This window comes from Pagrus pagrus (genome assembly GCF_965226575.1).
Source record: "Pagrus pagrus genome assembly, chromosome: 4".
NCBI lineage: Eukaryota > Metazoa > Chordata > Actinopteri > Spariformes > Sparidae > Pagrus > Pagrus pagrus.
The window spans coordinates 14429005-14445619 of NC_140188.1; the positions used below are offsets into that span (position 1 = coordinate 14429005).

The following is a 16615-nucleotide window of genomic DNA, read 5'->3' on the forward strand; positions in this document are numbered from 1 at the left end:
TTTGTTTGCTGTTATTCCGATGAGGGCGACATCGCGTCTCAACCTGCCTCTGCATTGCGTTTTCTCCCCGAGATCTATAAGAGGAAACACGCTGTGGCGTTTTTATTTTTAATGCGTTCACCTGTAAATTACAACTAAACTGCTGTGTGGGGAAGAATATTTTAACAATCCAGGATATATTATTTTAAATGTTTTAATTCGATTTATTTGTGAGAGGGGAAATAAAGTTTGCAGGTAGGATGGAGGGCCTTTTCTTTCTCTTTTCTTTCTTTCTTTCTCTTTTCTTTTCTTACTCTTGTCTTGTCTTGACTTGTCTTTGTTATTCTTTTCTTTTCTTTTCTTGTCTCCCTTGTTTGTCATTTTCTTTTAGCAGGCATAAAGGCTGTGATAGCCTGCTATTCATGTTAATATTAATTAAAAGGATTTTTTATTTATTTATTTATTTTTTTTTTTACAATTTCCTAGTTGTAATTTCACAGGTCCACGTTGTCGTAATGACACACACACACACACACACACACACACGCACGCACTTTTGTTGGTGACGTCCGAAGTGATCGATCGCCCACAACCTATCCACAACAGTTACGTTACCCTACCGTCGTTCCTTCTCGATGGCATCATGCCATCCTCATCCCATGGCTCAACCACAACTAATGTGGTTACCGGTCACGTTGTAGATTGAAACACTGAAAAACAAACCTTCGACGTGCTGATGAAATGCCCGTGACTGGCTGACTGACTGGCTGACTGAAGACCTCTAGTGTCCAGCTCGCCGCCAAATCAGTCAACTGGGAGACCTTCAGGATCAGCAGGTAAATCTAATACATGCATGCTCATGTAAATGTGCAAATTCCTTATTTTTTTGTAACTGATGACATGTCTCACACATTACTCCAGGCACCAGCTGTCAAACGTGGCTAAACATAAGTGATGGACACATTAAATATCCTACTTTATTTGGTTTAATTGCAATTAAAGGTGCTAAAAGGTGCATTTTAGCACCTTCATTTATCAAAACAAGCCCAGCTTGATGTAAAGATGTATGGTAAGAGTGTGTGCATGGTGGTGGCCTATATAGCCTACAGGCCTGCCATGGACTTTCGTGAGTTAATGTTAGTTAATGGTCTGGTGACTGCTTCTGAGTCGGTTTCATGGAGAAAATCACGAGCAGGAAGCTCTGATTGTAAAAGGTTGGCGTTAAGGGGATCATCGTTAAAGGAGGGTTTGGGGACGAAACTGACTACGTGACGGCTGCTGAGCACATCATGGTTGATAAGGGAGGCAGTTTTCTCTCCACAGGCTTAAGGATTCGAGGAAACTGCACATGCACTCCGAGAGATGTTCAGTCACAGCAGCTGAGACTGAGTCATCCAGTACAAAGCAGTATAAAGCTGCAAGGAGCAGCCTGGCTTCAGTTTTCACCACCTGCTGTTCTTATCACCCTCTATCAGGTAATCTCACCTTAAAGATTCACCTCAGTGGAAAATGATACATATATCACACACCTCTGATCCCATCTGCGTTGCACTCAGTTACTGTGACACTTTGGATCTCTTTCTTCACATTTCACACAAAGCTCGCACAAACACATTTCTGCCCTCTGTTGTGAGTGCTGTGTGGTGTCCTTCACGCGTCACCCAACCTTAACTCAACAGGTTTATATATGTGATATTTTTAGGTGATATCACGTGGTAGGTGTGGCTAATTGGTCCTGTGTATATCTGTATGAATCACATCTCATCGTCGATTTGGTGCAGCAGACTGTCGGGCGATACAAAGATGGTGAAGCTTGGACTGGGTAGGATTATTGCGCATCTTCACACACTTATTTTGACTTATTTGTGTGATGGTTTGTGACCAATTTGACGATGCCTCTGGTTGTCTTTTTTCAGTTTGGCTGGTTAGCCTCATCACCGTTTGTGGTAAGTACTAATGATTTATTTTCCCTTTCTTGACTGAACTCTTGGCATGACGCATAGGGTCAATTGTAAACTGAGTCTCCCGGAGCACGGGAGATGCTGTGCTCTCTGGTGTATTTGCTCAGATTTTTCCTCGTCCTGACCGGGATGCTGGATTATATATTTTGGATAGAAGATCCATGCATGATACATAGTATGAGCCTCCGTCTCTCTCTCTGTGTGTGTGGGGTGTGTGTGTGTGTGTGTGTGTGTGTGCCTAAGGAGACAAATACAGGCGGGGGAGCGAGGTATGTGCTGAATGGCCGTCGTACAAAGAAAAAGAGCTTCTCTTGTCTGGATTTTAAAAACTTTTTTTGGGCTAAGACATTTTAAAAAGAACACCAGACACGCAGATAAAATCTTTTTTTACGCGTTTTGCACTGGATGCGCAGGATGCTTTTCTAATTCGTGCGCACTAGAAAAGCTGAGGATTTTGTTTTACTTTCTCTCCTTCATGACCTGCACTTATTCTTATTTGGCTATTTTTACTCGCTTTCATTGAGCTTGCAAAAGCCTCGGATATGGGATGCGTAATGCGCGCACCTGGTGATGCAGCACTTTCCCCGAACAGTGTTAGAGAGCAGGGAGGGGATGATAAAACAGACTGCGTGATGTAAGTAGAGCGGATGCATGAGCTGGGTGGCAAAATTGACACGGTTTATTTAAACGTGTGTTGACTCATAAAGGGTAACTTTTAAGTGCTGTGTCATAGGCAACCGGACATGTTCCAGTCTCCTGAAGACGTTTACATCTCACCCAAGAGGCTACTTAGGTTTTAAGTCAACTAGAGGGGAGTTTGGCTTTTAAACTATGTGTGTGAGAGTTTCAGAGTCATTTGGGCGGCTCGTGGGTCTTGACCCAACCAGCCTTCATGTGGGTTGCTGGGGCTAGGTGAGCCCAGGTGTGAATGGTTGTTAAGCTGTCTGGGGAGAGAACTCAGTACTGCATTGTAGATGGGTGATGTAATGTCATAGTCCACCTCCTCTGCTCAAAGATGGTTGTTCCAGTTTGACATAGATTGATTATTTTACTCCTCTTTCACATCATCTGTCTTCTCTGGCCAAGATGTTTACATTGTTGTCCTCAAAGGAATTATTTTTCTCCTTCTTATGTTAGTGGACAGCAGAGTCATGACCCGAGGAGTTGGTCCTCCTGTGTTGTGCCATTCATTTATGGAGAGGTTGTTTTGTCTCCCCACTGTACAAATCTGTGCAGTCCTGGCTGCATTGAACAGCATAAACTACATTACTTTGCTTATGCCTGTGGGTTTTGTCCTTAGGATGGACAAGTGTCTGCCTCAGTGTGTTGGTAGGTTTAAAGTGAACTGGGATATGATGTTAATTGAAGATCCTCCTGAGTTTCTCAGAAGTTCCCACAACATAGGGGATGGTCTAGGGTTCTGATGACCGTCAGCTTGCGCTCCAGTGGGTGATGAGAGTCAACAGCAAGTATTGATCTGTGTGTGTAGGTTTTCTGCACACTTCAATGTTGAGGCTTTAAGAAGCCTCTTGGATGAGACGTGAAACGTCTTCAAGAAACTGAAACAAGTCCAGTTGCCTACGATACAGCACTTAGAAGTACCATGACCCAGATGACTGAGAACCTTCATCAACATAAGAGTAACTTCTTAATCCATTAACCAGTTAATTGCCAATGACTCAACTTGGATCTTGTGTGTGTGTTGACAGAGACTACTGTGGGAGCACACGCAGCTGCTATAAATGGATGTGACCGGTGAGTGTTGCCCTTCCTCCCTCTGTGTGTGTAGAGATTATGCATAGTGGCAGTCAGTTTCCTCAGAAGCAGCCTGCAAGCTGTTTGCACTGTACTGATCTCAACCATAGTTGTAATCCAGCAGCAGAAAAAAACCAAACATGTTCTTTTCTTTTCTTTTCTTTTCTTTTCATTCTCATTAGTAGACATATACACACACACTTTTGTTGGTGATGCCCACCCACAATGATCACCCACAGTGATCACCCACAATGATCACCCACAGTGATCACCCACAACAAATCCATAACACTTGTGTTACTTTTGTTCCTCCTCGGTGACTCATCAGACCAACTTACCCATGTTCAAACTGATTTGGTTACCGGTTACTTAGCAGATTGAAACAATTAAAACCTATGACGTGCTTATAAAATACCAATGGCATGTCTCACACATTACTCCAGGCACCAGCTGTCGAACATGGCTAAATATAAGTGATGGAATCATTAAATATCCTACTTAATTTGGTTTAATGGGATTATTGGCATTTTAGCACCTTTATTTATCAAAACAAGCCCAGTTTGATGTAAAGATATGTGGTAAGAGTGTGTGCATGGTGGTGGCTTATGTAGCCTACAGGCCTGCCATGGACTTTCATTAGTTAATATTAGTTAATGGTCTGGTGACTTCTTTTGAGTTGGTTTCATGGAGAAAATCCCGGGCAGGAAGCTCCGATTGTAAAGCGTTGGCGTTAAGGAGATCACCGGAGTTTTGGGTAAGAAACGGACTACGTCACTGCTGCTGAGCACGTCATGGTTGATGACAAGAGAGGGCTGGCAGTTTTCTCTCCACAGACTGAAGGATTTGAGGAAACTGCACATGCCCTCTTTATTAAAAAATCTAGAAATGACCAGATGTTTGTTATATATTTTGCTGAGTTGTGTACTTACATTATCCCTGATGATCCAACAATGTTCAAATGCAAGTCTACAAGTGTACTCCAGGGTAGAGAATCAGCAAATGAGACTAAACGTAACATGACTGAAACTGTCAAATGTTACCTCATCTGTCGTCTGTCTGGTGATTCACATCAGAGAGCTTTTGATCAAACATCTGGCAGAACAGAAAACGTTGCTGTACTGTACATTAGTCATTACTCTCATAACCCTCTTCTTTCCCTCTCTCCTCTCTGTAACATTATGTTCACGATGTCAGGTACTTTTCCACTCCAGCTCCAGTCAGCAGTAGGGCTGTCACTTTTTATACGAAATACGAACATTCATTTGAACCTGGCGTGAAAGGTTCATATTCAAGCTGTAATAACCTGTTTGACATGTACTGTCTATAAGCGCATTAGGCTGTTTGTTGTACTGTCCCTTCTAATCAAGAAGAGAGCGCTCTAAAACTTCACTGTCAGTCGTTTCGCTACGAAAATGGAGGTCAATAGCGAGCAGAGTCACCCTGAGCAGACAGAAACGACACCAAAACACCTGTGAAGGAAGTATTTCCAGGTTCTACACCGTTGATGGCGAAGTCACAAATCCGTGGACTCACCTGCTAGCTTACCAGCTAACTGAGGCAGCGGAGGCGTCATAGTCAAACAGAGCAGTGCCAGGTGTACAACCTCTTTTGACTGAATATTATTCGGCACACTTGGCTTCAGCAGGCTCCCTTCCAGAAGCTTGCTGAAAGGCCATCGGTGATAAGATAGAAGGTAATGCAAGGTAGAAGTGACAAGCATATACTGTAGGAACCAATAAGAATCAAATTAATTTGAACCAATTGCTTGCCATTTCAAATTTGTTTGAAATTGATTCTTCGAAAAACTGAGAGCCCAGGATGGCAGTCAACATTATCACTGCTGCAGTCAGGTCGATAAACAGGAGTGAAGATAAATCCACATTTTAATCCCAAAAGCTAAAAAGTAATCTCTGAGCTCTTCTCTCGTCGGTAAACATCTACTGATCAGAGCAGAATCCATTGTACCTTGGGATCTTTATTCTCCAGAGGGTCTGGCTCTGCACCTGACTCGGCTTCTAAGAAGCTGAACAAGTGCCACGTCCCCCACTCCATCCGGCCCTCCACACATCTAATAATCCATCCGGAGGTGTTCACTAAGAAGCTGCTGGCTGTCAGTACGTTTGTTAGACTTTACTTTAGCAACAAGTAAAGCTAATGTAATCTGTCCACAGTTTTTCCAGGTGTAGCAGCCCGAGGGCCGCAGAGGGACAACCAGAAAATATTTTCTCCATGAAACATGAAGCAAGTTTCAGCTAAATCACTAAATATGGTTATGAAGTCGCATTTTTGTACAAATTCTCAACATTCTTCTTTTTAAACATCCGTGGCAGTCCCATTAAGCAAAGAATGTCTTTATCGGATGAAATATGTATATATACCCATGAGTGCAGGATGAGTAATCAACATATTTTACTATTCTCCAGGAAGTTACAAACTCTAAAATACCATTAAAAATACCTACAAATAGCTTTTTTGACACTATTGGGCCTGATACTGGCGTTTAGGTGAGATATGGATCAAGCCAAACAGTGATTTTGACTTCATGTGAACTCTAAGTATCAAAAGTTCAAGTAAAAGTAAAACATAACTGTACATCTACAGTGGGGTCCAAAAAATCTGAGACCAGATTTAAAATCTGTAAAAATTGTCACATAAACCTGTAAATATTCAGAAAGCTTGAGGATTCAGAAAGTAAATGAAAGTTTCAGAGGCCAAATTGTTGTTCTAAGCAAAGAGGTGCTGTCTCTGTGTGAAAACATGTCTTGTTTCTAAGGGGGCAGTGCATGTAACTTTAAAATCTGGATTTTCAGAAACGGGATCAGCTGCTTCAGAAGCACAATCAAGCAGACCCAAAGTCACCACACCATCAGAAGATTCATACATCAAGTTTCGTTTCAATAGAAAAGCAACTTCATCTCAGATCCAGAATTTACTAAATAAAGAAGCACTAAAGCACTTCTCAGGAGTGGAAACAATTTCAAACACTTGGGGTGGGCTAAGAAATTTCTGGATGACTGGTAAGAGAGTTATTAAAGTGCTGATGACTGAGTCTGTAACAGAAGGGTGTGTGTAAGGAGACCAACAGAAGAGAGAAAGATGCCACTGTGTTTTCAAACCCTCAGTTTAGCTCAGTGGGTAGAGCAGGTGACTAGCAACCAGAAGGTCGTTGGTTAGAACCCCGGCTCCCCTGGGCGGAACTGAGCTACATGCCGAAGCATCCTTGAGCAAGATGCTGAACCCCCAAATTGCTCCTGATGTGCAGCTGGCACCTTGCGAGGCAGCCTCTGTCATCAGAGGGCCCTGCGATGAGCTGGCGACTCATCCAGGAGTGTGCCCTGGCCTCCGCCCTGTGAGAACTGGATTAGGCCCCAGTAGCCCCGCAACCCCCCGAAGGGGGGGACAGAGCGGCAACACCCCGCGACCCGTCCAGGAAAAAGCGGACAAGAGAATGAGATGAGATAAAGCACTTCTCAGGAGTGGAAACAATTTCAAACACTTGGGGTGGGCTAAGAAATTTCTGGATGACTGGTAAGAGAGTTATTAAAGTGCTGATGACTGAGTTTGTAACAGAAGGGTGTGTGTAACCAACAGACGTGAAACGTGGTGGGTTGGGAGTTGGAGTTGGATACCATTCTTCAGAGACACCCTCCACCCTCTGGTTTGATCTTTGTGGAGGAGAATTCATACTGCAGCAGGATAATGAGCCCAAACACACCTCGCAGCTTTGACAGAACTACTTGAAGACCAAAGAAGACCAAGGAGTCCTGACTGGCAGGGACTTCCCTCCACAGCCACCTGACCTCAGCCCCATTGAACATTTATGGGGGCATGTTGATGAAGGTTCTCAGTCATCCAGGTCATGGTACAGTACAGTGCTGCATCGTAGGTAACTGGACATGTTTCAGTGTCTTGAAGACATCTCACCTCTCATCCAAGAGGCTTCTTCAGTTTTAACTAACTGGAGGGGAGCTGCAGGCTTTTACACTCTGTGTGGGAGTGTCCTTACAGAGTTGTTAAGGACACGTGTGAGAGTTTCAGAGTCATTAGGGCGGCTCGTGGGTCGTTGACCCGACCGGCCTTCATGTGGGTTGCTGGGGCTAGGTGAGCCCAGGTGTGAATGGTTTTTAAGCTGTCTGGGGAGAGAACTCAGTACAGCATTGTAGATGGGTGATACATGTAAGTAATGTCATAGGCCACCTCCTCTGTTCAAAGATGGTTGTTCCAGTTTGACATAGATGGATTTATTACTCCTCTTTCACACCATCTGTCTTCTCTGGCCAAGATGTTTACATTGTTGTCCTCAAAGGAATTATTTTTCTCCTTCTTATGTTAGTGGACAGCAGAGTCTTGACCTGAGGAGTTGGCCCTCCTGTGTTGTGCCATTCATTTATGGAGAGGTTGTCTTGACTCCCCACTGTACAAATCTGTGCAGTCCTGGCTGCATTGAACAGCATAAACTACATTACTCTGCTTATGCCTGGGTGTTTTGTCCTTAGGATGGACAAGTTTCTGCCTCCATGTGTTGCTGGGTTTGAAATGAACCAGGAGGTGATCAGAATCAGAATCAGAATTCCTTTATTTGTCCCGCAAATGGGGAAATTTCTTAGTCACAGCAGCCAAAGGACAGTGTCACACTTAAACAATAATTAAAAGTAAAAAATAAACAATATAATAAGAGATAAGAAATAGAATTTAACTCGTATATACATAGTATTTAAAATATGAACTTGGTATTTACAATATGACATAGTATTTATAATATGAACAGTGTAAGTATAAACAGTTTGGTATTTTTATTTACAAGCAATAAATAACAAATATGGGTATTAAAAATTGTCCAATTAGTGCAAACCAGAAAGTATGTGGATATGTGATATGTGAGTTTTGTATGGCACAGTGCACAGTGAGGTCTACTGGGAGCAGTGCTGGTTGTACAGTCTAACAGCAGCAGGAACGAAGGACCTGCGATACCTCTCTTTCACACACTTGGGGTGTATCAGCCTGTCGCTGAAGGAGCTGACCAGTGCTGTGATAGTGCCCTGCAGGGGGTGGGACTCCTTCACCAGCAGCGATGACAGCTTGTCCATCATCCTACTCTCTCCCACCACCTGCACTGGGTCAAGAGGGCATCCGAGGATGAAGCTGGCCTTCTTGATAAGTTTATCAAGTCTCTTCCTATCTGCTGCCGAGATGCTGCTGCTGTATGACTACACCATAGAAAATGGCTGATGCCACCACAGAGTCATAGAAAGTTGTCAGGAGTGCCCCCTGCACTCCAAAGGACCTGAGCTTACTCAGAAGATGGAGTCTGCTCTGACCTTTCTTGTTTGTTGCTGCAGTGTGATCAGTCCAATCCAGTTTATTGTTCAGGTGAACTCCCAGGTACTTCACCTGAACGATCCTCCTGAGTTTCTCAGACACAAGGGAAGATGATGTTGTTTCCTTTTTTCCATCTGTTCGTCTCTGTCTGCTCTGGATCTTTTAGAGGTTTTGACAAAGGTCCAATTTGAAAACATCTTCAAGAAACTGAAACAAGATCTGCGTATGATATAGCGCTGAGAAAGACTGAGAAAGCCAAGCATTCTTTGACATTGCATCACACTCTCTGGATCAGTAGAAGTAGTTTGATACTGTTTACTATGGATCAACCAATTATTGACCTGGCTGATTGTTGGATCCAATGTTCAACATTTCTGTGATTATTGGAATAGCGTTTCTCTGTTGTATCATCAAGGTAAAATATCCACTCAGACAAAATAAATCACACTGTAATTGGTAACTTGCCATATTATTTACTGACCGCATTCATGGTCTGGAGATGATAATTAATAAGTAAAAGTTAAATGTAAGTGTGCTTCACTGCCATCTGTCTTGTGCCGTCCTCATTTTTGCATCTCTTCTGATTTGCCTCTAAGATAAGCAACTTGTTACGGTAAGAACAGGAACTTCTTACAAGCCCAACCTCTCTTCTCTTGGTTGCACATGTTTAAGATTGTCGCTGCTGAAACGCACAGCAGCTCTTGAGACATGTACAAAGCTGAAACCCTCCTCGCTGGAAGCTGAAAATGCGATCTATTTAGTGTGATCTTATTTTGTCCTGTGTGCTATTTTTCCATGCGCAATAAGGATGGAAATGTGTGGGTGTTAGTGTTAAGTTAGTGTTTTCACCAAAGTCCATTAGAGGGCAGTATTACAAAGGACAAGGTTTAATGTAATGTGTATAGGCATGACACAAGGCTACGTTCATCTATAAAATATCTGTACATATGTCCTGTAGTCAACACTGATGACTGTCAGTGGTAATAACCTGGGTTATGTTATATGTGTTTTGCAGAAGAAACTGCCAGAAAACAGTGTATGACGTCCACGAGGCCGTGTGCTGTGAGAATCAGATTTATCCAGGCGCGGGGCTCTCGTGTTGTGGAGGGACGGCTTTCAACCCTGCAGCAGCCACATGCTGTAAAGAAGAACATGGACACACCGTGACAGGTAAGGACCGCACATTTGTGTCAAACTAACAAGAAATGGGATTGCTGGGGTAAAGGGCAGTGAGTAAATTGAATAATGTGCATAGTGGTTAACCCAAATGGGATGGGACGTGTTTTAAAACATAAGAAAACAACACAAAAAGCATGAGATGGATCCAAACAGCTGATCCAGTGCATCAAAGTCTGCGCTGCAAGTGTTATGTGTCATGTATCATCTGTGCATCTCTATGATTGACACAGGAACGTTGGCAAAGGTCTAAACAACGACGTATTGTGTGTTGAATTCTATTTACTTTTTAAAGAGGTTCATCAACTACCAGTGCTAACTAATCTGTACAATATACTCTTAATCACCTGTATATTACACCTAGCTAAAACTTCTCTAGTACAGCAGTCCTACAGTGTCTTCCCCTTCATGAAGGTTATAATATTCACTTTCTGTTGAACGGACGCTTCTTACCTCCTGCTTCAGTAAAACACACATCGTAACATCATTACTCAGTGGGGTTTCACTATACCTACTAGCTAATCTAAGGGTCTCTCAACAAACAGTTTGAGTTTATAGGACTCAAATAGGAAAAAAAAAAGTTTTTTTAGGTGTTTCCTCACAATCAAAACCGTTGCTATAGTTCTTTTATGTTTTTTGTGTATTTTTGTGTTTCACTCATCCTTGCATATTGCACTTTTCCCATGTAGTGATGGTACTCCTCCCTCATGTTGTCAGATTGTATTTAAAGATCCTGAGTTTCCCACTAAGATCTCCACATCCTCAAGGCTCCAGTTGTTCAGGAGACACTGTGATTATTGTGCTTTGGCCCCTCCCTTGAAAGCTTCCTGGTAGTGATAGCATTCAATCTTCTGGCCCAGAGCCTCTCTACTTTCTGCTGATCTGCAAAACTGACAAGGACCCGTGACCTTTGGCACATTGGGCCAATACTGGTGTGGATCTGGTTTTCCCATCTGGACCGGCACTGGGCCACCTCCAGAACGGATGAGAAAATATTGTTGTCATTTTTCTCAAAGGTGAGCCAGTGAGATTGGTCCCATACTGGATCCAGCCCAGACCACCCAAAACTTCTGAATCAGATCAGTAACAGTCCTAGATTTTATTATTTTGTTTTCGTTCTTTTAAATTCAAAGGCATGGACAGTAAAGGCTGGTGTTGTATTACTTACGGTTGAATGGCAAATACGGCGTCCACAAAATGTTCCAACAGGTTGCCTTAGTAGAGGAAAACAAATCTCACAACAAGCAACATTTACCTCTTATAACTGCTACTTCTGCAGCTGCCTTCTGACATTTTTTTGGCAAACACCTGACTATGGCAAACCAGGCGTTCCCCCGTAACAGATGGGGTGGAACAGGAATATTCATAAATAAAATAAATAACAGATGACTCACTGATATGTCATTTCTGCAAATGATAAAATATAGGGTGGTTACTCAACTGAGATGCGCAAACTTGACATTTAATGAACTCTAACAGACAGTAAACAAAATCACAAGAACATGCAACATGGAAATTCCCCAACCAAGACCGTGTTGCCCCAACAAGCTACTTTACAATGGCTATATTCAGTAAATGCACCAGTTAATTTCCACCGTTCTCTGAGAATGCGGTTGTGGTTGTGGGATCCACTGTAATTACCCATTATCAGGAGGTGAGCAGTTTACACAAAGTTGTGCACAGTTAATCCATGACTGCACTGTTGATGTGGCCCATGTGGTCAGTACACAATGCTGTAAATAGATTGATAGATTGCAGTGACTGAGCAGTGACATGATGGGAAAAAGTACACCCACACAGTTCTACCGCATGCTGCTCTACAACAGCTGTAGTTTTTATACTAACGTCTGCAATAAACTATTTTCTGTGTTTTCATTCAGTCACAGTCCACTTCAGCAGCTTTCCCTGGTTTCCGATAATAATTAATTTACAGTTACATGTACTTACTGTAAGTAACTGACTAAATTGTTGCAGTTTCATCTGGTGCTGGTGTCAGTATTTCTGATCTGATTTACAGCTCATGTTACAGAGGGTCTGAGTGAAATGGTGTCAGAATGCTGCGGACTGAGTGCCTACAACCCACTCAATGAAATATGCTGTGACTCAACCGTCGTAACCAAATCTGCAGCAGACGCCCAATGTTGTGGTAGTGGTGAGTAAAGCTGAACACAACTGATGGATCTTAAAACCTCACATACATGTAAACAAAACAATTTAAGTAAGTGGACAGAAAGCAAACCGATGCAAATTAATAAAATACACTACAAAAAATCTTGGTTCTGCTAATGTTGCCACTGTTTGAGCTCAGTCTTAACCCATTTTACATCTATCACACAATGTGTTCTGCACTTGTGATCACACAGAAGCTTCATTTGAGTTGTGGGTGAGATAAAAATCAAACAGTTTCAAGTATCGTGTTTGTTTCCACAGAGGCTTGTGATGAGCACAAGCAGCTGTGCTGTGGTCCGATGGGTAACAGGACAGTCCTGATGAGAGAATCCAGTCATCACCAGTGCTGCGGACATGAGCAGTTCAACACTAAGACTCATTGCTGCTGTTGGACAGATAGATCTGTTGACATACATCATATACACGCCAAGTGCTGTAAAGAGGAGACAGGTGCGTCTGAATGTCAACTCTTAAAAGAGACCTATTGTGCTTTTTCATTTTTTCCCTTTCCTTCAGTGTTTTATATATGTTCGTGTGCATGTAAAAGATCTTGAAAGTTAAAAAGGTGCGGTCAATCAGACCAAATCAGACGTTTATTTGATCCATGGACTCAACTTCTGGAGAGAGAGGCTTTCTCCATCCGCAGAAAATTTGCAGTTTGGGTATTTCTTTTCCCCTTCTGGTGTAGTCTTCTAGCAGAGTGATGTTGTTTTAGGCGCCACGCAACATAGAAACTCAGAGCAATTTGTCTGACCTCTGAATGTTTGTGCGTGTGTCTGTGTTTGTTTTGGCCTATATGACAGTATCTGTTTGACCCTGACACCAAACGTGTCATGTCAACCAGCACTTTTAAAAAAATCTGTATTTAGTTTCATTTTATGAGTTTAGTGTAAACGGCTTCAGCAACAGAACTGTTGACCAGCCAATCTGATGAGCGGCATATGTGAATGGCCACCACAGCGCAACGTTGGGTTTGTGTTTCTCCAGAAGATGATTCTGATCGAAATTTTACAACAGTACTACTGCATTTTTTCCAACAACCTCTACGGCCCACACCACCGTAGCCTTAATGCACTACCCACAGTCAAAAAGAATGGGAGGACTGGCGTTTTCACAGCAATGACGAATTTGGACTGAATGAGGGCTTAGTGCTCACAGTGTCACATCTTAAAAGAGAGCTATTATGCTACTCTGTTGTTGTTAGCTTGTGCTGGCTCAAGCGTGTGTGAGCTGACCAATCAGAGCAGACTGGGTATTCAGGAGGCGTTGCCTTTAAGAGACAGGAGCTGAAACAGAGTGTTTTAGACAGACGGGGGATACAGAGCTGCAGCGCTGGACAGTATGAGAAGTCTGATGTGTTTTTTGAGCATTAAAGTATGTAAACCTATTCTAGTGGTAAAAAGGTATTTTTTCTCAATATTGGATAGGCTGGTGGCTGGGCCTGTACCTGGACAGTGATCTGCCTATTAGTGATCTCAGGGGGGATGGAGAGGAATGGCAGGTTAACAAGGTGGATGTATTTTTGTCATTTTCCTAACAAGGCGCATCGTGTCCCACCTCAAATTGCCTCTTGGTTCTCATCAAGGAACCTAACAAAGAAGCAAAGATCATTAGTACTGACTTTTTTTTCCAAATATTGTGACCAAACAGGACCGGCCCAACCAAATATCACTGATGAGTCTGCAATTACACTGCGAACAGGAGAAGTTCTCCAACTAAATTGAAGGACGAACAACGTGTCGATTAAAAAATCAGTTGTAACCAGCTCTCTGAAGTGTGGTCGTTCATTTTCTGGAGAAATTTCTTCATCAGAACTCATACCACGTAAATATGTTGGGTTTTAGTGTGTTTCTCCACTCATCTCCCATTGGCTTCAATGTAATGACCCTTCCTTCTTTGTTAAGTTCCTTGGTTGTCGTAGCACAAGTAACAAGGAAGTTGCTATTTAGGGTTTGTGATGTGGTGGCTGTATGTTGAGTTGATCTTTGCCTTTACAGCTTTACAGCTCTCGGCCTACAACAACTTCCCCGAACTCCGCTGTCAGTCAACTGTTGTAGCCAACCCTCCACCAAACGCCCAGTGCTGTGGTGAAGGTGAGCAGAGCTGAAACAAAAATCTTAAGACCTCACATTTCAGCCAAACAAAGCAGCATTTTAAAGAAGTATGCATACAATGTAAACTTAGCATCTTGGTGAAAAGCTGTGTCGCTCATGAAGTTAAAGTTATAAAGTATCATTGTGTTTGTTTCCACAGAGGCTTATGATGAGCACAAGCAGCTGTGCTGTGGTCCGATGGGTAACAGGACAGTCATGGGGAGAGAATCCAGTCATCACCAGTGCTGCGGACATGAGCAGTTCAACACTAAGACACATTGCTGCTGTTGGACGAATGGATCTGTTGACATACATCATATACACAACAAGTGCTGTAAAGAGGAGTCAGGTGCGTCTGAATGTCAACTCTTAAGAGACCTTTTGTGCTTTTTCATTTTTTTTCCCTTTCCTTCAGTGTTTTATATATGTTCATGTGCATGTAAAAGATCTTGAAAGTTAAAAAGGTGCGGTCAATCAGACCAAATCAGACGTTTATTTGATCCATGGACTCTGTGTGAATGATGCCTTGTTTCTGGAGAGAGAGGCTTTCTCTATTTGCAGAGTAGTCTTCTAGCAGAGTGATGTTGTTTTAGGCGCAGACGTCAACATATCAGCAATTTGTCTGACCTCTGAATGTTTGTGCGTGTGTCTGTGTTTGTTTTGGCCTATATGACAGTATCTGTTTGACCCTGACACCAAACGTGTGTGAATGATGCCATTGCTTCTGGAGAGAGGCTTTCTCTATCTGCAGAAAATGTGCTTTCTTTTCCCCTTCTGGTGTAGTCTTCTAGCAGAGTGATGTTGTTTTAGGCGCCACGCAACATAGAAACTCAGAGCAATTTGTCTGAACTCTGAATGTTTGTGCGTGTGTCTGTGATGGTTTTGGCCTATATGACAGTATCTGTTTGACCCTGACACCAAACGTGCCATGTCAACCATGTTTCATTTTATGAGTTTAGTGTAAACGGCTTCAGCAACAGAGCTGTTGGCCAGCCAATCTGATGAGCAGCTTATGTTAAATTCTTCAAGGAGACGTATTCTGCTCATTTTCAGGTTCATAATTATATGAATATTATTATTATTTGAAATATTTTGGGTTACTACTAGAATAGGTTTACAAGCTTTAATGCTCAGAAAACACATCCGTTTTCTCATACTGTCCAGTGCTGCAGCTCTGTATTGCTCCTTGAGTCTAAAACACTTTCAGCTCCTGTCTCTTTAAGGCCCCTCCTCCTGAATACCCAGTCTGCACTGACTGGTCAGCTCACACACGCCTGAGCCAGCACTGCTAACAACAACAGAGTAGCTGTGCTAAATTATGCAAATGTGTGACATGGTGACGTAGTGTGATGTCATAAAGTCATAGAATTGAAGGCAGGACTACTGGCGAGACGTTTCAGGAGCAGTGTTTTTTGCGGGAGAGAGGAGCTTCTGTTGGTTCGGACTTTGACCATTTTAACTTTAAAGACCTTTTACATGCACAAGAACATATATAAAACACTGAAGGAAAGGAAAAAAACTAGAAAAAAAACCAAAACATGCGCATACGATCAAAGCACAGCATTTTAGTGAAAAGTGATTTTAAAGTATCATCCTGCTATTTTTCACAGAGGCTTTTGATGACGTCAAGCAGTTGCTTTGTGGTCCAATTGGACAGAACAGGACTATCTTGACGAGGACATCTATTGATCACGAGTGTTGTGGATATGAGCAGTTTAACACTAAGACAGAGTGCTGCTGTTGGACGAATGGATCTTTCCAGATACAGCCTATAAGCCCCAGTTGCTGTGTAGAGGAGTCGGGTACGTCTGCAGTTTCCTGAAAATCTGCTTGAGAACATACTCTCAGGCGTATGTTTTATATTCAATATTTTGAAGCTCATCTGCCCTCATGAAATACAGTAACATAAGTTATTACCCAAGCTTTAGTTCATTTTAAAATTCATGATCTTCTTTACATAGACTGGCAAAAGACTAGTTTTGCTTTTATGTATCATGAAGTAAATGTGACATATGCACAAGGTACTGTAATGCCAACATCAGCGTTTAGATTGCTTGCGGGCACGAAATGTTCTGGGAAAATAACAGCTGAGTGTTGATCCAGTCAGACTGGCACCATTTCTTTCTACTTTCACATCTCCATTATGAATTAAACTAACGAATA

At 42.5% G+C, this 16615-nt stretch overlaps 1 protein-coding gene across 5 annotated transcripts in view; it reads left to right on the top strand.

The window, feature by feature from the left end:
- Nucleotides 1-1771: 1771 nt before the first annotated feature.
- Nucleotides 1772-16615, top strand: part of LOC311256144 (uncharacterized protein) — a 28081-nt gene continuing 13237 nt past the window's right edge. For 2 of the 5 annotated variants that reach the window (XM_084350980.1, XM_084350982.1), the window contains exons 1-9: nucleotides 1772-1801; nucleotides 1896-1925; nucleotides 3650-3695; nucleotides 10030-10184; nucleotides 12208-12342; nucleotides 12621-12809; nucleotides 14357-14452; nucleotides 14613-14801; nucleotides 16063-16254. In XM_084350980.1, coding sequence (XP_084207106.1) covers nucleotides 1783-1801; nucleotides 1896-1925; nucleotides 3650-3695; nucleotides 10030-10184; nucleotides 12208-12342; nucleotides 12621-12809; nucleotides 14357-14452; nucleotides 14613-14801; nucleotides 16063-16254 — 1051 coding nt within the window. In that variant the 5' untranslated portion in view covers nucleotides 1772-1782. Of the gene's footprint in view, nucleotides 1802-1895; nucleotides 1926-3649; nucleotides 3696-10029; nucleotides 10185-11104; nucleotides 11207-12207; nucleotides 12343-12620; nucleotides 12810-14356; nucleotides 14453-14612; nucleotides 14802-16062; nucleotides 16255-16615 lie in introns of those variants that run through there. The other 3 variants (XM_084350981.1, XM_084350984.1, XM_084350983.1) reach the window with 3 other exon arrangements.